Source organism: Eurosta solidaginis, chromosome 1 (assembly GCF_040869045.1).
Source record: "Eurosta solidaginis isolate ZX-2024a chromosome 1, ASM4086904v1, whole genome shotgun sequence".
Lineage (NCBI taxonomy): Eukaryota > Metazoa > Arthropoda > Insecta > Diptera > Tephritidae > Eurosta > Eurosta solidaginis.
In genome coordinates this window covers 159533650-159555739 of record NC_090319.1, presented here as the reverse complement: position 1 = coordinate 159555739, position 22090 = coordinate 159533650, and the positions used below count along the sequence as shown (strand labels likewise).

Genomic DNA, 22090 nt, shown 5'->3' with positions numbered 1-22090 from the left:
TTTTAGTTTGAGATTAAAAAATATATTTTTAAATTTTAGTTTGGCACACGGTGGCTCTTTAAAAATTGTTTTTTATTATTTTTTTTGTGTTACTTACTGGCGTTCGCGATCACCTGGCGGGATAGTCCTTATAGCACAGACGATTTATTTGTTTTTTGTTTTAGTTTTAAGGTTGTCCTTACACTTTGACAGTTTCCTGCAAAGAAAAAGAGGACTTTAGTTACATTTGTGAAACTTTTACCGTGTTCTTATGGCAACGGCGACATGTACCAAGTTGGCGTTTCACAGTACATTAGTCTTTAAATAATTATGGTTTTGGTCAGGGGAGGCTGTGTCACTCCTTTTTAGTCGTCGACAATCAGATTGAAGGCAACCTACTAAGGCACAGTTGCTCTACAACGCCCTGGACATATTGCGAATCTTTAGCGTGTTCTTATGGGTACGCTGAAAGTATCGCAAGTAACGAGTGACCGTTTCCAGTGTGTGCTGATGTGTACCCTGGAAACTCCACAAAAGGATAAGCCGGCCCAAGTGTGTTCTTATGTGTACGCTCGGGTTAACTTTTAAAGCCGGCCCAAGTGTGTTCTTATGTGTACGCTCGGGTTAACTTTTTCAGAAGGAAATTTTTGCCGTATCCTGAAGGGAGCGGCAAGTTGCATATTGCAAAAAAAAAAATTTTGTGTACATGACACGGTCACAGGAGTCGTTAACCATTTTTCGGCCTTTGGTATGGTGAGGTCCGTCCTAGAAGTATAGGTATACGGACTCACCCAGCCAGTGTGATTATACGTGCACTTGGAATAGCAATAGTGGGGCCGTAGGATAATTCACTTATAAAATGTTTAAATTTTCGTGTTGAATTTTATTCGCGCGCCAGAGGATCTTAGGGGTCACAGGCTCGCTTCTTTTAGTATTATTCCTGTATAGCCCTCTGAGGGCTTTTAGGATTGGACGTAGTAATTTACTGCGTGTAGCATCACTTTTCACTCAACTTTTTGTTATTCACTTGTTTTTTTTATTATTCGTTTTACCTCTCCTGGGGAGAGGAGCTTTTATACCCTGGAGGGTCCCGAAGGGAATCGCAGAGTTAAGCTATCGTTATAACCGGAGGGTCCCCTCGAAGGTGAATCTCGGTTTTGGTAATTTCGTTATTGGCTGTACAAGCCTTAAATTATCTAAGCTGAGGTCTTGCCTCTCTATATTTTTTTATTCCTTTATCGGTAAAATTTCTATTATTTTTTTTTTCTTAGCACTCCACTATCACTATCACTTTGTCACTAATCACTATGGACCTCACATTTAAGGAGGTCCTTTTTGAAGGACCCACTTGCCAGTGGGTCCCTGCTCGGGCGCCAGTTAAGGAGCCCAAGGACTAGGGCTCCAAAAAGTTAAAGTTGGGGGCCGCCCCGCGGCCCCATTGCAACCTGAAAAGATCCAAATAAAAATAGGTTTTTCCGCTTAACAATATTTACCATTTATTTCCGTTCAATGTCAAAAACAGACTGACTTTATCATTCACTTAACCTAAACTCTAAGCTTCTACATTAATCTAAGTGATTTCATAATTGCTGACATTGCACTTCCCACGGTTGGCCAAAATAATATTTTTTCGCTTGCGTGGCGAATCACACGGCTTGCATTTTGTCCGCATATCATATCGCTTACGCTGCAGTTCCCATTGATTGCATTTTGTCTGCTTACACAATATGATATCGGATCGTTGGCTTTGCTTGTGTTTGTTGAAGTGTGGTGTCAGCACATTCTTACAAGTAAGTGTGTCTGCCCCCTTGTTAAGTTATATATATATATTATTTATGACATTACAAAGCTGTGCTCTGCCACATATATATACGTATACACATATAAAATTTGTATAGAAATTTGCAAACTTTAACACCAAATAACTTTTAAATTATAAGTTTGCGCACTGTAAAATATATATATTTGTGATCTGGAGAACTCCCTCTTAATTTTAAATCTTTTCGGAGATATTCCACTTAAAACTCTCAAAATTGAAAAAATTTTCCACCACCAAATGTTTTGCTGTCTCTGCTGAATTAGAAATGGCGGATTTTTTTGCACGCAAAAATTACGTATTTTGCTATCCCTATAAAGATAATAGGTGCCATAGAGCACGATACATTGTGGGAAAGCTAAATTTGTTAACATGCTATTTCATTTGGAGAATTTTTCATTCTAAATCGTCACCCCTGTCAAAAGTTCGTGTGGCTGTGTGTGTTTTTGGCCACACGATTTTTGCAGGGATGTGTAGACACAATTATTTATTCATTTATGTAGATACATAATGATTGAATTATTGATGTGAATGTTTGTAGTTTACAGTCTCTCGCGCACACAGAGGCGTATAAGTAAATGCATCTGTGTGTGACATCTCTCGGCTGCCTTATATATGTGTATACATGATTTGATTATTGACGTAAATATCGCTTAGCAAGGCCTTAGCATCGCCTTAGTGATGGTATAGCTTAGTGATGCTAATATCCGTGACACTGCCCTCCACCTAAGTCTGATCGGCCGATCAGACAAATCTCTCGATCTGAACGCTGATGATCTCTCCAAATGAACCACTTTCATTTTGGTTCGTGGTTTGGTAGTGGTTTGTATGCGGTATACTACATCGTTGATCCGTTTTACAACTTTGTATGGGCCTTCCCAGTTACACTGCAATTTCGGGCACAAACCTTTTTTTCGTTGCGGGTTGTATAGCAGCACCAAATCTCCCGACCAAAAACCTTTCGAATTATTGTTCTCATGGTACCTGTGTTTCATCGTACCACTTAATACCCTGGTTCGTTCCTTCACACTCTGTTGTTTGGCCGATGAACTACTTCGTAGAGCTTGCGCTGGACGGATTTGCTTTGCATAATCAATATCGTTCACACGTTTTCCCACAGTAGTGCGCTCTGGCTTGAAACTACCCTCGCATTCTTTCTCGGAAATTCGTTGCTTCGTTTTCCTGCGTCTTTTAGGTTTTGTCAATGCCAGTGTTTCTCTGGCAGGTACTTTTGATTTTGATTTATTTGGCCCATTCGATCTATCAACCTTTGCCTTTGACTTTCGTGGTCTTTGTCGAGTCGTTTCCACCAGTACCCGATTACTGCTGAACCCTTTTTCCAAACTAAAGTTAAGTGGTATGTCCTGGTTCTTATAGCGCATAATTTTTCTCCGCATATCGATCCTGATGTCATGGTCAACCAAGAAGTCCACTCCCAATATGACTTTATCAACGATCTCCGCCACAACGAATTTGTGTAGAACCATGACTTTTCCAATTAATACCTCACATACCACTTCGCCTTGGACTTGATTATACTCGCCTGTGACCGTACGCAACCTTGCTCCAGGTAATGACTTTACTCTCCTGTAGACCAAATCAGATCGAATCAAGGAATGAGATGCGCCCGTATTTAAAGCCAGTACATGTTCTTTGCCATCCACATTCCCTCTGATGGTAAGACTGCTTGATTTCCTTCCAATTTGCGACACAGATATCACAGGACATTCAATAGCAGGGGCAAGTTTTCGTTCTTTACATCCGACACGCTCTTGCTCATTTCCTCCAGCTTTGCGTTTACGGCCACCCCCATTGTTTGAACTACTAGGATCAAGATCGCAATGACGGGCAATGTGACCGGACTTCCTTTGAAACATTTAATAACTCCGGCATTCTTCTGTTGAGATCCCTTCAGTGCTTCCAAAATTGTGTCTACCCACTCTGGCCTTTCTACTTCCACACGGCGTGCTTTGAAAACTGGCTTACACAGAAGCGACGCTGTTTCCTGAATCAGTGCATGCGATACCGTTTCAGTAAATGTTAGTTTTGGATTCGCATATGTAGCCCGCTTCGTTTCCACATCTCGTATGCCATTTATAAAACTCTGGATCTTCACTCTTTCCGTGTATTCCACGGGTGCATCCGCATTTGCAAGATGAGCCAATCTTTCAATATCCGAAGCAAACTCCTGCAAAGTCTCGTTAGCTTTTTGGTAGCGGTTTTGCAATTCTATTTGAAATATCTGTTTCCTGTGTTCGCTTCCGTATCGCCGTTCTACAGCATCAACGCGTCATAACTGTTCCGTTCGTACTCTGGAATAGTCTATAAGATTTCGGCAGCTGGTCCTTTCAATGCTACGAAGAGTGCGGCAACTTTATCTTCCACATTCCAGTTGTTCACTGCTGCGGTCTTCTCAAACTGTAGCTTAAAGACCTGGAAAGGAACAGAACAGTCAAAGGATGGTGTTTTTACCTTTGGATTACTCGCTGAAACTGCTGGACGATTTATTTGTAACTGCTCGATACGTCCTCTCAAAGCATCCACCTCGGCCTCGATTTTATCCTGTCGACCACTGAAGCCTTCATGAAACTGGGTTAGTTTTTCTTCCATATGCGCTTCCAGTTTAGATGATATACGGACTTCCTGCTCTTCTAGTTGTGTGGAGATCTGAGATGATATCTGTGCTGAAATTTGTGCTGACATTTCCGAAATTCGCGTTTCTTGTGCTTCAATCTTTGATGTTATACGTGTCTCTTGGGATTCCATCTGTGATGACATATACGTTTTCTGTTCTTCTAGTTGAGATGACATATACGTTTTCTGTTCTTCCATCTTGGATGTTAAACGTGTCTCCTGCGATTCCAGCTGAGATGCCACTGTCGATGTTTGAGCAGTTATTGCAGCCAATATCATGTTCAAGTCAGTGCTCGTAACTGTCTGCGATGTTTCGTTTTTCTCTTCAATTTTTGTTGTTGTTTCGTCCCCATCAGGATAAAAGACAAACTCGTCCACATCAATTCCTTGCGACTCCATTACCTCTCGTAGCCGTGCTTGAAGTTCGATCTTATTGCCAGTTGTATTTAAAACACGGTTCTCCAACTCCTTTTTCAATTGCTGGATCTTCAATTCACTGAACTTTGCCATGTCCAAGTTGTATTCCCAACCTTCGGAATTTATTCAACAATTCCTCTTCTGACACCAATTGTAACGAATTTGCTGCAAATCCTCTTATTTGCAGTCCTCTGCTAAGTTCGAATCTCTAAACTGTTGAATAAATAACTCCAATATTGAATAATGGAAAAATGGCCTTTATTAAAGTACTTCACAATAACACTTATACTTTGCTACTCGCTGGCTTAATAACCAAACTGATTGATAACTCAAATGAAACTCTACTATTGGCCGCCAGATCTCGTGCTTAATCAAACTGATTGATAGCTCAACTCAAACTGAATTACAGAGCCTCTTCATCTGTCGCCTTTTATACTCTTTGGTTTCCTCGTTCGCATTTTTCTAGAATCTACTAGCATTGTCCATGAGCTCTCAAACTTCTCAGCTATAACTAAAATTGCACAATTTTATACATCTTTTAGGCGCTTCCAGAATCTACTAGTCCAGTAGCTCTCAAACTTCTCAGATATATGCATGTGTTAGTGGGTTGACTCTCCGCTGCTCGTATTCGTATATGGTACATATGTGTAGACGCAATTATTTACACGTTTATGTAGATACGTAATGATTGAATTATTGATGTGAATGTTTGTAGTTTACAGTCTCTCGCGCACACATAGGCGTATAAGTAAATGCATCTGTGTGTGACATCTCTCGGCTGCCTTATATATGTGTATACATGATTTGATTATTGACGTAAATATCGCTTAGAATGGCCTTAGCATCGCCTTAGTGATGGTATAGCTTAGTGATGCTAATATCCGTGACAGTATTATGAAATAAATTCTAGCGTGTGAAATCCGATCGTTAGCGTTTATCGTGGTATTGCCATACGCTAACTACCGCGCCAGCTGTTCAATTTTCTACGCTAGCTATCGTTCATAAATTTTTGCACGATACGTTGGGAGCTATTTAAATAAAAGTAAATATAAAATTATTAAAAAAACCAAAAGAATCAAACTAAAGCCTCAACACTCTTTTGCAACACCCTGGGCAAGAAACCTTAAACTGGGACAAACCTTCCTGGTAGAGTTCATTTCAAGAAGATTGGAAGCATCTCTCAATTTTCTTCTTTCTATGACCTCTATGCAAGTTTCGTCAATTTGTTCATTTGAGTTTATAAAAAAGGCAACAGAGGTTGCAGAAAACATTTTATTATTACAGGTTTTAAAAACTTTTGCCACTTTTACGTACAAAACAATTGAATTTTTAGTATTTACGTTTTGTTTTGCTATCTGTTTCGTATAGATTCACAAAAATTTGTAAACAAAACTTTGCTGTCATTCAAAATAGTACATCTATCGGGCGTGTGAACATCGCAATATCAAACCTGATTTTTTACGATACGCTAGCAAGCGTTTATTGTCTATCGTATGAAAATTCATAATAGGGGTGATAAATAAAAATTTGATGTACTTTGTTTTTATAAATTCGGTGGACAAATGTCAATATCGTACTGCCCCGGAAGTTGATGTATCAATTCAAATAAAAAAAGTTTATAATCAGCTGTCCCATGCTGCCACCTTGTATCGTTGCGCCATGATTGTGTACCAAGTGTGTCAACTAAGGCAGGGTGTACACGACGCTTCGCGTCATAGACGCGTACAAGATATTTCATATACCCAGCAAAAATCAAGTGACCGAAAATGGCGACCAACAACAAAATATCCCACATTTTCCACAATTGTTAGTATGAAAAAATGAGATGGCTTAATTGATATGTCCGATTCATATATGCTTGCCTTTTCTTACATGGTACGTACCATCAAATACGTCAAAAAAATTTTCTGCGAATCCCCCATTTGTTTTCAGCTTTCCGTACTAGCGGTGGAAAATTTTAGTAGTTTTTTAATTAAATAAAAATGAAAACGATAGAAAAATAATACAAATTCTATTGCGTGACTAGTGTGTTGTTGCCCATCGAAAATTGAATGGACAATAGAAAAAGAAAAAATTATAAATATTAAATGCTATTAAACAGATTTGTGAGCTGCAAATAGCGACGCAACAAACGCCATTTATGGCGTCCACCAGCAAATAATCAGCGGAAATATTGAAAAACTATAATCGTGATATTTTTGTGCAAAAAATAATAGAAAATATCAGTATATTAGTGCCGACTGAAAATTGTCTACATTTAATTAAAGTAAAATTAAGAAAGAAGGAATTCGCAATTGGCATTGGCAGCGACGTCGCCTTCGAATTGCTCTGGTGAAGCAGGCACCAGGAATTCGGAGGTATACCATCGTTGAATAATTTAATTACAAGTGAGTACAATAGTATGAAATATACATAATATAAGAAGGGATTATTGTTATTAGTACGTACGCACGCATGTTTGTACATATGTGTATATGGTAATGGTTTAGTTTAGCTCGCAATTGCTAAACCTCGTCCAAAAATATCAGGAGAGGTGTCAAAAGACGAGCTTTGCACCCAGGATCAGGAATCCGAAGGAGCAAGTTCAAAATTTTATTTCGTTTCGGAGATATTTGCAAACAAAATTTAAAATTTGCATGTGGTTGTTTTTGTTTTGATGATTTTGTAGTACCCACAAGAAAAACTGTGGGTAAAAGTATTTTGCGCGGATATAGTTTTGGTCTCCAAACAGATGGTAAAAAAAGTCTTTCACTTTTACTTGTGTTCATTGATTCATATTTTTTCTCAACAGTACCAACTGAATATTTCCAACATTTGGGCCACGACGGACAGCGTGTCGATAAATATGAACGTCCTGAACTTGTTTTGGGTACATGAGTTTTTGTGTAAAAAATGTTTGGGTACCGATAGCTCTCAAGATAAACCTCAACTCATATCGCATTCAATTGTGGACGCTGTACGCACTACATTGCAGTATGGACAAGCATATTGTTGATTCCTGTGGTAAGGCTACAATTTCAAATGGGGCAACCATTATGAAACTATTGGATATTCTACATCCAGCCGTGCAACTCTAGTCGACATCGCCAAATCTCAAAATGCTGAGGTATGTTTTTTGTTATATTAGAATGTGTAGAATAAAAATGTTTCTCTTATCAAGTTGGCGATGGCACCACTTCAGTAATACTTCAAGCATGTGAAATCTTAAAACAAGTTAAGCCATATCTTGAGGAAGGCGTGCATGCACGTATCATCATTAAAGCTATACGTAAAGCATTACAATTATGCATGATAAAATATGACATGGCTGTACATGTCGAAGCGCTGTTCAAAGGAATAACAACGTGCTTTATTGGAAAAATGCTCTGCCACAGCAATGTCCTCCAAACTTATTCATCAACAAAAAGATTTCTTTTTTAAAATGGTTGTGACGCTGTACTTTCCTTTGATGGACCCAAAGTCATACAAAAAATATAAAATCTTATTATTAAATATAGAATTGGAATTGAAGGCTGAGCATGTACCAGCAGAAGATTTGAAACGTACAATGAAAGCTTGTGGTGGTGCTATTATGGCTACAGCTAATGATATTAATTCAAGTTTTTTGGGTCAATGTGATTACTTTGAAGAACGTCAAGTTGGTGGTGAACGTTTCAACATTTTGCAAGGTTTGATAGTGGTTTTGACATTAATTTTATTTTTATAGTTTATAATTATTTTATGCTAGAATTTGTACATTGATTTTACGTGGCAGTGCCGAACAATTTTTGGAAGAAACTGAGCTTCGTTACATGATGGTTTAATGATTGTGCGGTGTACAATTAAACATGATTCTGTTGTTGCTGGTAAGTCAAAATACAAATTGAAAAAAATGTTCAATGTTAAATTGTTATGTAATATTATGAAAAGATTGTGTCCAACTCCGGAAGAAAAACTATAAAATTTGTGTCGGTGAAGTGATAATTATTACTTTTGATTGTTAGTTTGGAGGCATCGTCTTCTAATGCCTTCCGATCGTATATGTCGTTTCTTTTGCCAAACTGTTAGGCGGTAAACTGATCAGTAACGTCGCTGTGGACTTGTTCAGTGTAATGTAGATGGTGTTCTGGGGACATAAGAAGAAAACCCGTGGCGGTTCTGAGAGCAGTATTTTGGCAGGCCTGTAACTCCTTCCAGTGGGTAGTTTTTAGGCTTGGCGACCATTTCGGGAACGCATAGAATGCAATCGGCTGGCCAATTGGTTTATAAGTGGTAATGAGCGTTTATTTATCTCTACCCCAAGTACTGCCAGCAAGAGATTTGAGGATTTTATTACGGCTCTGGATTTTCGGTACAACTGCGGCTGCATGCTCACCAAAATGTAGATCCTGATCGAACGTCACACCCAAGATTTTGGGGTGTAAGACAGTCGGTAGCGTAGTGCCATTGACGTGTATGTTCAAAATGGTCGACATTTGGGACGTCCATGTTGTAAATAAGGTCGCCGATGATTTGGTCGGTGACAATTTCAGGTTTCCCGAGGCGACAAAACCGGATATATAAAGGAGATATCTGCTTATTTTATTACAAAACTCATCGATGTAGGAAACAATAGTATAGGCGTAGGAAACAATAGTGACTCCTTCAGGTGGTGAAGATAGCTATTGATATTTAGAAGTTAAACAGAAGTAGGGATAGGACACCGGTTTGAATATGAGTTTTTTGGAAGTTATTGCAAAAAAAGCGTTGAGGATTTTTAATATCTTACGAGGTACCTTCGCTCGTGTTTCTGAGAATGAAGAATGAGAAATGAGACCTATTCAAACTCAATTTTCACCAGGACAAGGCCGCCGAAACTTTTGCTATACCTCAACATACAATACTTTTCCCCTTTTTAGCACAACTATCATTTTTGATTTTATTAAATTTAAAAAAAATGTTTCTTCTTCTACAGTTCAGCATACCTTTTACCAACACAGTCGATTCCAACCAATGGATATTGCGGCGCGCGATTGACCAATAAGACGATTCCACAACAGCTTTGAGTATTCTTGATCTGAAAATTAATATGCAATGTATTTGTACAACAAACGAACAACACACACTGAAATAATCTTGATTAAAAAGTATCTAATAATTCTAGACTTTTTCCCACGTTTCTATTCTAAGCTTTTTATGCTCTAATTAAAAAAATATTCAACAATCGCATAAAGTTTGCAAAATTTTTAAAGCATTTCAATTGCAACGAATTTGTCAATAATTTTTAACCAAACCTTATAAACTAGATGTATAACAAAACATATTTTGAATATAAATATTTGCTGATAAATTTAACTGACAGTACCAATACCATCAACGAAATGGTCCTTATGAATATTGTAATCACATAATTCAAAACAAAAAATTAGTATGAGTACCTACGTTTATTATTGCAAAATCACGAAGAAAGGAAAATTGCATAAAGTACCTTCAATGTAAATTATTCCACTGAATGTATATATCGCATTCTAAACTAAAAATTGTCAAAATTAAAAAAAATGTAAAGTCGGTATTTAAGTATAAAACGATCCATGAAAGCATCGTGATATAACTTATGTTTTTTTGTTAGTTAACGTTATCGTTTAGCCTGGTTTTGTTAAGAATTTTATTATTTTTGTGGTATAAATCAACATTCAACACAAAGTTGTTCTGATTATGAGTTGCAATGCTTTTTGGTTTAGGTTGCGATATGTAAAATTACATATTTTTGTACACAGTTCTAAAATGTAAAGGAAAACAATTTATGTTTGTATATTAATTAAATTATTAAAAAGATATTATTATATTAATGATATAGAGAAGCGCCAACATGAATGCAAGTGGTTTCAAACCACTGATAGGCAATTCACCACTTCAACTGTCAGAAAAAATGTTAAATTGTTCATTTTATGTAAAAAAATTTTGAAAGTTGCAACTGAAGTTCTGAAAGCTTGGGAATTTCAATTGAAGTTCAAAAAATTACAATTGAAGTTCAGAATTTTCAATAGAAATTCATTAAATTATAATTGAAGCTCAGGAATTTCAACTGTAGTTCAGAAAATTACAACTGAAGTTCAGAAAATTACAACTTAAGTTCAATTATAATTTTCTGAACTACAAACAGAAATTCTAAACTTCCATTTCAATTTTCTGAACTATAAATAGAAATTCCGAGCTTGAATTTAAATTTTCTGAACTTGAGTTGAAATTTTTGAACTTCAATTGTAACTTTCGAACCACAATTGCAGCTTTCTGAACTAAAATAAAAAAGGTATAGTACTAAAATTGGCGAATTACAAGTCAACTTACTCAAATTGTGCATTGCTTATTCGCTATTTGATGGTTTACTGCAACCAATAGTTCTGATAGTTCTTCTCTTTTGTTTTCTATATCATTAATTAATTTATTTATGTTTCACTTAACTTTGTACGCATACAATCGCATACAATAAAATGTGTATTTATGGCTCACCAACAAGACTGAAAAACCATTCCTTCCTTATGACTTATAGTTAATAATTTACAACTATTATAAATAATCCAATATATTATAAAAATGTTGAATAAAAGAAATGTTAATGGATTTGAATTAAAGAAATATTTTATATATATAGCAATTTCAGATATAATCCAAGTAAAAAACGGTCGTAATACTAGTCAAAAGGCGGTCATATTAACGTAAAAATACTGTAAAAATACTGTAAAAATACTTGTAAAGTTACAGGTATATAACTTAAAAAATGACGGCCATTTGACAGTTAACGTGAATGTAAGAACAGTACAGCACTATAGTTTGCTTACATTTCGATAACCTAATACCGTATATGTGTGAGCAGTATGGACAATCACATAAATAGGTACGACGGAATGGACTGGTCACAAAAGTGCCCGACGCCCTGTACATATGCTACTTAACGATTTACGTGTTCCATCGACACAGATTTTAGTCATTTTACTGGACAATTTACGGATACATTTTTGCTGGGATAGCTACAATTTCTCTATGCCTCAAGATCTGCACACGAAGCTACTTTCGAGCCTCGCTACAAAAAGCAAACAATTATTGAAAACAAATAAAAAATTAAATTTCTTCAGCTATATCCGTCCCAGAAACCAAAGGAAAATAAGTATTAACCGTTGTTTGCATCCCCGTGCCTTTGTAAATTATGAAAGAAAATTTTAAACCACCGCGGACTAGAGAAAAGGGTGATTTCTAGTTTCCAACACTTTTTAGCCTTTTAAACGCTTCAACAATGTCTAACTAAGCTGTTGCGGTGCTTAATACCCTTTTTCGCTTTGGTAGTATACCTTTCACGCACTTTTATTAACTAAAGTAACATTTTTAACTAATTACACAAATTTGCATACAAAAAATGTAAACAAACATCCTGTTCTTCTTTTTTTCAAGCGTACGTACGCTCAGCGACCAACATTGCTGTACGCTTAGCTACACGAAAATTTCATCCTTTGTCGCTTTCATGCAGCTGACGCCTCGTATGCAGCTCTCCATTCAAATACATGTGTTCGGCATCAAAGCGTACAAATTTCGCCTGCAGCGTCTATGACGCGTACAAGATATTTCATATAGCTACAATTTCTCTACGCCTCAAGATCTGCAAACGAAGCTACTTTCGAGCGTAGCTACAAAAAGCAAACAATTATTGAAAAAAACAAAAATTAAATTTCTTCAGCTATATCCGTCCCCGAAACCAAAGGAAAATGGTATTAAACGTTGTTTGCATCCACGTGCCTTTGTAAATTATGAAAGGCAATTTTAAACCACCGCGGACTAGAGAAAAGGGTGATTTCTAGTTTCGAACACTTTTTAGCCTTTTAAACGCTTCAACAATGTCTAACCAAGCTGTTGCGGTGTTTAATACTCTTTTTCGCTTTGGTAGTATACCTTTCACGCACTTTTATTAACTAAAGTAACATTTTTAACTAATTACACACATTTGCATACAAAAAAATGTAAACAAACATCTTGCTCTTCCTTTTTTTCAAGCGTACGTACGTTCAGCTACACGAAAATATCATGCTTTGTCGCTTTCATGCAACTGACGCCTCGTATGCAGCTTTCCATTCAAATACATGTGTTCGGCATCAAAGCCTACAAACCCAGCAAAAATCTAGTGACCAAAGATGGCGACCAACAACAAAATATCCCACATTGTTCCACAATTGTTAGTATGGCAGAATGAGATGGCCTAATTGAAATGCCCGATACATATATGCTTGCCTTTTCTTACATGCTATGTACCCTCAAATACGTCACAAAAATTTTCTGCGAATCAGCCATTCCGTTTACCATAGTTGCACGCAACATCAATTGATAATCTTCCAAAAATTATATGCATAAATTGTACAGATAATTTGCAAGCAGCATATAATTTCAAACAAGTAAATTGTACAGATAATTTGCAGGCAGCATATAATTTCAAACAAGTTAAGTTATATATATTTGTGATCGGGAAAACTCTCTTTCATTTGATACCAAGTTTAACCCCGAACTCGGGGGGTGCTAAACTAAATCGCTGCCATGCTTTCTTACAAAGTGAAATTTTATATCTAGTGTGGAGAGGAAGCCCAAGATTGAAACCACACAAGGCCCACGTATGCTTACATTATAATATGAAATCAAGGCAGCGATTTAGTTTAGCACCCCCCGATTTCTGGGTTGAACTTGATATCAAATTAAAGAGGGAGTTCTCCCGATCACAAATATATATATATATTTTAAAGTGCGCAAACTTATAGATATTCAGATTTCATGGAATCTCAACGTGGAGAAGGAGGTGAAAAGTCCTTGACTATGGTGGACAGACACACAAAAAAGTATGCATACCAAAAGGTTAGAGGTGGTTTGCAGATTAATAATGCTAACCACAATGGCCAAAGATATGGCGTTAGCAACTGCAACAAGCCTGAAGGCTTCGGGCAGCTTATAAATAACATATACTTTCAATTCACAATCTCATCAATTAGTTGCTTGGCTCGGATATTGTTGTATCCAGTGTAGAGTTAGATAATTCAAGGTTGAAGGGAGGCACGATTGTTTGAGGGACATGGTTTATAATTTATTCAAGTCCATAAAGTTGAGTCTGAAAAAATCAAAAATTTAGAAACAAGTTTTTTCAATTTCAAAAGTTTTTCTAAGCAGAGTCGCCCCTACACAGTGATTTGGCTAACATTTACATTTTTTTATTCAATATTTAGGCAAGCATATACTTTGGAAAAGGTTAAGTATATCAGCAGTGGAAGCAGAATTTTTACGCTCGCGTGTTTGGGTCCGCGCTATTTTTTGTGTTTCTGAACGTGTCCTATATCAGGTAAGAAATATGAAGAGAAGAACGTTTTATAACCTTTGCAGTCAGGAAAATCAAGAATTTAAGCGCAGTGTAGCCGAATACGCCAATATTTCAAAATTTGCTCCGGCAGATGCTGATTTTAATGCAGTTGCGACAGATGTGTGGGACACCACCTCCGAAAGCTCTTTCTGCCGTCAGGAATCTTCTGAATGTGCAACAGATGCTGAGAATACGTTCGACAGCTTCCCTTCTGAACTTTCGACTGCAGAAAAATTGTATTATATAAAGTCATGGGCCATGCGACATAATATTACCCAAGAAGCATTAAATGATCTCGTTCGGACCTTATTAATTATTGGGGTGAAAAATCTGCCGCTGTCGGCACAGACAATTCTTGAAACACCCAAAAATAGTGTGGAAGTACAGAATATTCTCGGTGGTGAGTTTGCATACTATGGCATTCAGTCCTACTTCGAGTCAAGGTTGTTTCCTAGTCTAAAAAACGCTACACAAGTATTAATAGATGTGGGAATTGATGGTCTCAAACCATTTGAAAGTTCGAAGAGAGTGCTATGGCCGATTCTAGGATCAATTGTCGGTAATGCAATTGAGCGTCCTTTTTTGATTGCGTGTTTTTCAGGAAAACAAAAACCAACAAACGCAAACGGTTTTTTGAAAGACTTCGCGGAGGAAGTTAGTCTATTAAGGACAAATGGCTTGAAAGTAGGCTCATTCCCCGATTTGAAACGGTTTGATGTTCATCTATTTATATGCGATTCACCCGCACGAGCTTTTATTTCTGGAGTACAAGGACATAGCGGAAAACACAGTTGTCCTAAGTGTTGCCAGGTGGGAGAACGTATAGGAACAAGATTGTCATTCTCAAAACAGATATGTGAGTTGCGAACCGACTTATCCTTTAAGAACAGACTTGACAAGGAACACCATAACTTACAACAACAAAGTGTGCTTGAGGCAGCAAACTTTCGTATGGTATCCCAATTCCCCCTAGATCCAATGCATCTTGTTGATCTAGGCGTGACAAAGGGAAACATTGCTGAAATGAATACAAGGTTTGACTATATATCTTCCTACGTCCCTTCAGAATTCGGAAGAGTTTGCAGAAATTTAGAAGAAAATAAAAACTGGAAATCAACAGAGTACAGACAGTTTTTACTTTATTCTGGGATATTTGTTTTAAAAGGTTGCGTTGATGATAATTTGTATTATCATTTCCTTCTTTTACATGCCAGCATACGAATCCTTTCTTGTGGAACATTTTGCGAAACCGAGACCAATGTTGTACAAGAAATGTTAGACGAGTTTGTCAACCTCTTTGGTGAAATTTACGGTGACGATTTAATTAGCTTTAACATCCACTGTTTGTTGCATTTGCCTGCGTGTGCCAGAGATAATGGGACTTTGGATCAATTCTCTGCATACAAATTTGAAAATTTTATGCAATTCCTGAAAAAGTTGATAAAAAAAGCCCAATCAAATTTTGCAGCAACTTTATTTTCGCCTTCAGGAGAGAAAATGCCTAGAAATAAAAAAAACATCAAAATATGGTTCTCTTATTATTGATCCAAAAAAAAGAGAAGGATTCATATTTCTTTAGTAAGGGGACAGGTCCAATAAAAATAATAGAAACAATAAACGAATCGGGAAAGGACGTGGTAGTAGCGAACGCATTTCTTAAAGTCGATAATTATTACGAAGCACCACTTGAGTCACTTTCAGCCCTTGGTATATTGGTTGGAAGTAGGTTGGATGAAATGAGACTTGAAATTTCCTGGGAAGATATTGAACATAAGTATTTTTGTATTCCTTTTGAAAATAAATATCTTCTCATACCCTTACTTCATAACCTTTTTCACAAATTTTCTAACTAATATTCTTATATTATCGCTTGCTCCAATTTGATGACATGCGGAGGTCCACACCAAAACGTAACATTTCCAAAATGTTTATTTTGGAAAATATATATATATATTATATTCGTAAGAAGCTTTCCTAAGGCATCAATGGTAAAATTAACTTTATCAATTTACTCGAATTCACATATGAATGAAATGTTACGTTTTGGCGAGTGTAGTATGCTTTATTATTTTTTATTAATATGAATAGTCACATACATAATATCTTCTTGATGTAAAAATTCAAAAATTACAAAGTTCAAAGTAACTTAAACACAAAGTTAAATAAAAATAATAACCCTACAGTGAGGACCTCCTCATATATTTTCAAACAAATTACTATAAATGCTACTCGTAATTGTATTTCTTTTTTTTCATGGAGAACATATGATCAGAAAGAATGGCGAGCCAGGACATATTTGAAGAAGACACCGATATGTATACCTCTACTTCGAATAGGAAAAGCAACGCCTTTTTAAATATTTCCAGCCCTACTACCAACCAAACATTCAAGGGTATGGTAGATGTACTTCCCTCCGCTCCCAATGCAACGGACCCCTATTTCGTGGATGTAGCACAACACAGCGAACCGTTTCCATCTCAATTGTATGCAAATAACGCCAATTTGCATAGTTCGTCTGGCTCTACAGCCAACCAACTAAGAATTAAAAAGGTAAAGCTGGTGAAGGGCAAAGTAAATGCCAATTTGGTCGATGAATTTGCTTCGAATTATATTGCAACAAACCCCCATGTCGTGGATGTAGCACAACGCAGCGAACCGTTTCCATCTAAATTATATGCAAAGAACGCCAATCTCCGTCATCCGTCTAGCGCCACAACCAGCGAATCATATACGCCAAAATTCCGAAAGTTTTACTTGTCAAAGGGCTTCAATGCAACAAATGCGCATTTGGTCGATGTAGCACTACACAGCGAACCGTTTCCATCTAGCTCAAAAGCTATAAACAACAATTTCAATAATTCGTCCAGCTCTAGTACCAACCAAAAACACAACAAATTGATTGATTTACTTCCCTCCAATTCCGATTCAGCAAACGCCGATTTCATCGATGTAGCACAACACAGCGCGTCCTTTCACTCTTCCTTAAATACAACGAGCACCGTTTTGAATAATGCGGCTACTTCCTTAACCAACGAAGGGACATTCCCTACAACAAACGAAAATATAATGGCAATACTACAAACAATATTACAGAAGCATATCGACCTGGAATTTAGATTGACTAAGATTGAAGAAAAGGTGCGTAGTGAAATATTGAACTGTTATTTGTGAAACCCTAGCAATTGTAGCCGCAATACCTTGATTCTCTTTAATTATTATTTATGCTATCATTTCAGCTTCCAGAATTGGCAGAAGTCATGGCTATCTATAAGGTCATGCGTGACTGAAAAGTTCTGATTAAGAAAACGCACAAAATAGTATGCCGTATCAGCGGAGAAACGGAAAATGATACTCACACCGAGCTCTCTATCGTTATGCCACTAACATCGCTGGATTCAGTTTATGACATTGAGAAAAAGTTGGACTCAGATGATTATCAAGAATCAATGGTATTTTTGAATATTTTTAATTGTGTTTCATAACTTAAATTGGTGGTTTTCATTTAGAAATCATATATCTTTATGCTGCAAGGTGCATCATTAGACATTATTGGAGTAATGAAAAAACTTTTCTCTGACAACGTTCTTTTCAATTTTAACTGGGACGGAGTACAGGGCAAACGATCTTTATCTAAACTGAAACTCGTGAACAGCGTACTTTTTGGTAGTGTAATTTAAATAGTTTTAAAATGTTATTACTAACATTGTCCATTCCTATTAATTTAGACGTTTTCAAACTGCAAGGCAGGATCGAGTTCGAAGACAGCATGAGACGGTGTTTAACGCTGAGCCACAATCGGCATAAACAAAGGCGGTATCTGACCCATAAATCCAGCTCTGAAACAGCATAAACCTACCTACAACAAACGAACAAGACACACTGAAATAATCTTGATTAAAAATTATATAAGAACCTAATAATTCTTTTTTTCCTACGTTCCTATTCTAAGCTTTTTATGCTCTTATTAAAATAATATTCAACAATCGCACAAAGTTTGCGAAGATTCTTAAAGCAATTTAAATGCAATGTATAACAAAAAAGTATTTTGACTATAAATATTTGTGATGAACTTAACTGAAATAATTCTAAGTTTTTTCCTACGTTACTAAGCTTTTTATGCTCTAATTAAAATAATATTCAACAATCGCACAAAGTTTGCAAAGAATTTTAAAGCAATTTAATTGCAACGAATTTTTCAATAATTTTTAACCAAAAATTTATAAACTAGATGTATAAGAAAAAAGTATTTTGAATATAAATATTTGTGATGAACTTAACTGAAATAATTATAAGTTTTTTCCTACGTTACTAAGCTTTTTATGCTCTAATTAAAATAATACTCGAATTTCAGAACCTGCCTGAATATTCAACAATCGCACAAAGTTTGCAAAGATTTTTAAAGCAATCTAATTGCAACGAATTTGTCAATAATTTTTAGCCAAAATTTATAAAATAGATGTATAACAAAAAAATATTTTGAATATAAATAATTGCTGATGAATTTAACTGACAGTACCAATACCATCAACTAAATAGTCCTTATAAATATTGTAATCACATAATTCAAAACAAAAAATTACTATGAGTACCTACGTTTATTATTGCAAAATCACGAAGAAAGAAAATTGCATGAAGTACATTCAATCTAAAATTATGCCACAGAATGCATATATCGCATTTTAAACTAAAAAATATGAAAACTTAAAAAAATTTCAGATCGGTATTTAAGTGTAAATCGATCCATGAAAGCATCGTGAAATAACTTTTTTTTTGGTAGTTAACGTTATCGTTTAGCCTGGTTTTGTTACCAATTTTGTTATTTTCGTGGTATAAATCAACATTCAACACAAATCTTCTCTGATTATGAGTTGAAATACTTTTTGGTTTAGGTTGTGATATGTAAAATTACATATTTTTGTACACAGTTCTAAAATGTAAAGGGAAAAAATTTATATTTGTGTATTAATTGAATTATTAAAAAGATATTGTTATATTAATGATATAGAGAAGCGCCAATACGAATGTAAGTGGTTTCAAACCACTGGTAGGCAATTCACCAATTTAACTGTCAATAAAATGTTAAATTGTTCATTTTATGTAAAAAAAATTTGAAAGTTGCAATTGAAGTTCTGAAAGCTCGGAAATTTCAATTGAAGTTCAAATAATTACAATTGAAGTTCACAATTTTCAATAGAAGTTCAGTAAATTATAATTGAAGCTCAGGAATTTCAACTGCAGTTCAGCAAATTACAACTGAAGTTCAGAAAATAACAATTTAAGTTCAATTATAATTTTCTGAACTACAAACAGAAATTCTGAACTTCAATTTTAATTTTCTGAACTACAAATTGAAATTCTGAGCTTGAATTTAATTTTCTGAACTTGAATTGAAATTTTTGAACTTCAATTGTAACTTTCGAACCTCAATTGCAGCTTTCTGAACTAAAATAAAAAAGTTATAGCATTAAAATTGGCGAATTACAAGTCAACTTACCCAAATTGTGAATTGCCTACTCACGATTTGATGGTTTACTGCAACAAATAGTTCTGTTAGTTCTTTTCTTTTGTTTTCTATATCATTAATTAATTTATTTAAGTTTCCCTTAACTTTGTATGCATACAATCGCATACAATCGCATACAATAAAATTTGTATTTATGGGTCACCAACAAGACTGAAAAACTATTCCTTAAGACTTATAGTTAATAATTTACAACTATTATAAATAATGTAATATATTGTAAAAATGTTTAATAAAAGAAATGTTAATAGATTTGAATTAAAGAAATATTTTATTTATATAGCAGTATAATCCAAGTAAAAAAACGGTCATAACACTAGTCAAATGACGGTCATATTAACGTAAAAATACTCGTAAAGTTACAGGTATATAACTCAAAAAATGATTGCCAGAACGTGAATGTAAGAACAGTACAGCACTATAGTTTGTTTACATTTCGATAACCTAAAACCGTATATGTGTGAGCAGTATGGACAATCACATAAATAGGTACGACGAAATGGACTGGTCACGAAAGTTACCGCTGCCCTGTACAAATGCTACTTAACGATTTACGTGTTCCATCGACACAGCTGTTAGTCATTTTCCTAGTCAATTTACGGGCACATTTTTGCTGGGAATTTCGCCTGCAGCGTCTATGATGCGTAGCCTCGTGTGCACCTTGCCTAAGCGATAAACGTCAAAATTTTAACAGCCTCGCTCACCTGATGCAAATCTCGGGTCATGGTCCAACCATGGTATAAATATTACAAGGTAAAATCTGTGAGATCCGAAATGACGTATGTATGTAAGTATGTATTTATTCACAAGATATTAGCCGTGTTTTTTAACACGCGTATATACGTTTACGTTTACGGGTAGAAAAAACGGCCATCGACAGTTGCGCATAGCAATATAAAACATTTGGCAGCACTGCCCCGCAAATACCAAAATGCCACAAAAAATTGGCAGAACTGTATACGTATACATATTTTTTTGGTTTATTTATGATTTTTAATTGAAAATGGAGGCGGCAAGAAAAGTTCTTGAGTAATACAACAATTTCATACATTCGGTCATTAATTATATAAATCGTTTTCAGAATTCCGAAAGTATGTTGCGCATTATCAATGAAGTTCTAGACATAGCTGAGTTAGCCGACGAGGTAACTTCATCCAGTTCAGATAAAGACTCTGGTAGCGAGGGCAACGCGCCTGGAAGATGTCAAAACTTTGTTGGAACTATTGAGGTAATGAGCGAAAAAGATTTTAAGTCCCAAATGAGATTCAAGCGAGGCACTGCGGATTTCTTAATAGGTAATTTGCAAAAATGCATATCGCTTCGCGAAGTCTAATGAAAATCTTAAATTACAGAAAGATACTCTCAGAGCCTTTCAGGGCTTAGTTGCACATAAATTGGAAGGTCAAAAATAAGTCCCAAATGTTGCGTTTATATTTACGTGTGGTATATTAGCAACACAGTTACCTTTCGTCAACTTGGTAACTTATTTGGAGTGACGAAATCAACGGCATGGCAAGTTGTTCGACGCGTTACTTCGTGGCTTCTTACCATAAGTCACGAGTACATCAAATGGCCACAAGGGCCGGAAATATCAAGGAACTGCTATAAGTTTTATGAAGAACGACAAATACCCAACGTAATTGGGGCAATATATTATTATATATAAAATTATAGCCATAAAAGCGCCTAAGGTGGGAAAGAAAACTATTTTGATAGAAAGCAAAATTACAGTTTAGTTTTGCAAGCGGCTGTAGATGCAGACAAAAAGTTTATAGATATTTACTGTGGTGAACCAGGCTCTTTACATGACAGTCGTGTTTTTAGAAGATCCTCGCTTTTCGCACATGCTGAACAAAGCTATGAGGAAATGTTTCCGTATTCAACTTTTTTATTTGGAGATTCGGCATATTTTAGTACAAAGTGGTTAGTGCTCCATATAAAGACAATGGATACCTCACGGAACTTCAGAGAAGTTTTAATCAGCGGCATTCACAAACGCGTGTGACAGTAGAAAACACTTTCGGTTTGTTCAAAACACGGTTCCGACGATTGCTAAAGTTTACAGAGCATACTGATATAAATGCAGTCACGAATTTAATTTGTAGTATTTGTGTTATGCATAACATATACATAATAAAAGGCGATATTGGTGAAGAAGAAAATGTAGAGCAAGTGGGCTTAAATTTTGGGTTTGAAATAGTTGATTTTGGTAGTTCACACCTAAGTCGCCGAGATGAATTATTTAACTATCTTTACCAAAATAACTAGTCCTTTCAATCAGCGGCGGATAAAGTACATGTTTTTAAAAAATATACTGATCATTAGTTCTAATTATCACAGAACAAATAAAAACTGTGTTCATAATGAATCACATTGAATG

General features: G+C 35.8%; 2 protein-coding genes and 2 long non-coding RNA genes across 4 annotated transcripts in view; 3 read left to right on the top strand and 1 right to left on the bottom strand.

Annotated features, from left to right (window-relative positions):
- LOC137236912 (uncharacterized) overlaps positions 1-22090 on the bottom strand; it is a 429807-nt gene that overhangs the window by 14188 nt on the left and 393529 nt on the right. The gene's annotated exons all lie outside the window — the stretch shown is intronic.
- LOC137236913 (uncharacterized) lies at positions 6608-7948 on the top strand. Its single transcript, XR_010948706.1, has 3 exons — positions 6608-6721; positions 6779-7233; positions 7638-7948. It is a non-coding gene; the product is annotated as an uncharacterized lncRNA (long non-coding RNA).
- Positions 8012-11326, top strand: LOC137236910 (T-complex protein 1 subunit eta-like). The gene is made up of 3 exons (XM_067759999.1): positions 8012-8514; positions 8574-8691; positions 9780-11326. The coding sequence occupies exons 1-2, from the start codon at positions 8223-8225 to the stop codon at positions 8585-8587; spliced, it is 306 nt and encodes a 101-aa protein (XP_067616100.1). The 5' UTR covers positions 8012-8222; the 3' UTR covers positions 8588-8691; positions 9780-11326.
- Positions 14282-19977, top strand: LOC137236906 (uncharacterized). Its single transcript, XM_067759994.1, has 4 exons — positions 14282-17327; positions 17426-17638; positions 17696-17852; positions 17915-19977. The coding sequence occupies exons 1-2, from the start codon at positions 16467-16469 to the stop codon at positions 17474-17476; spliced, it is 912 nt and encodes a 303-aa protein (XP_067616095.1). The 5' UTR covers positions 14282-16466; the 3' UTR covers positions 17477-17638; positions 17696-17852; positions 17915-19977.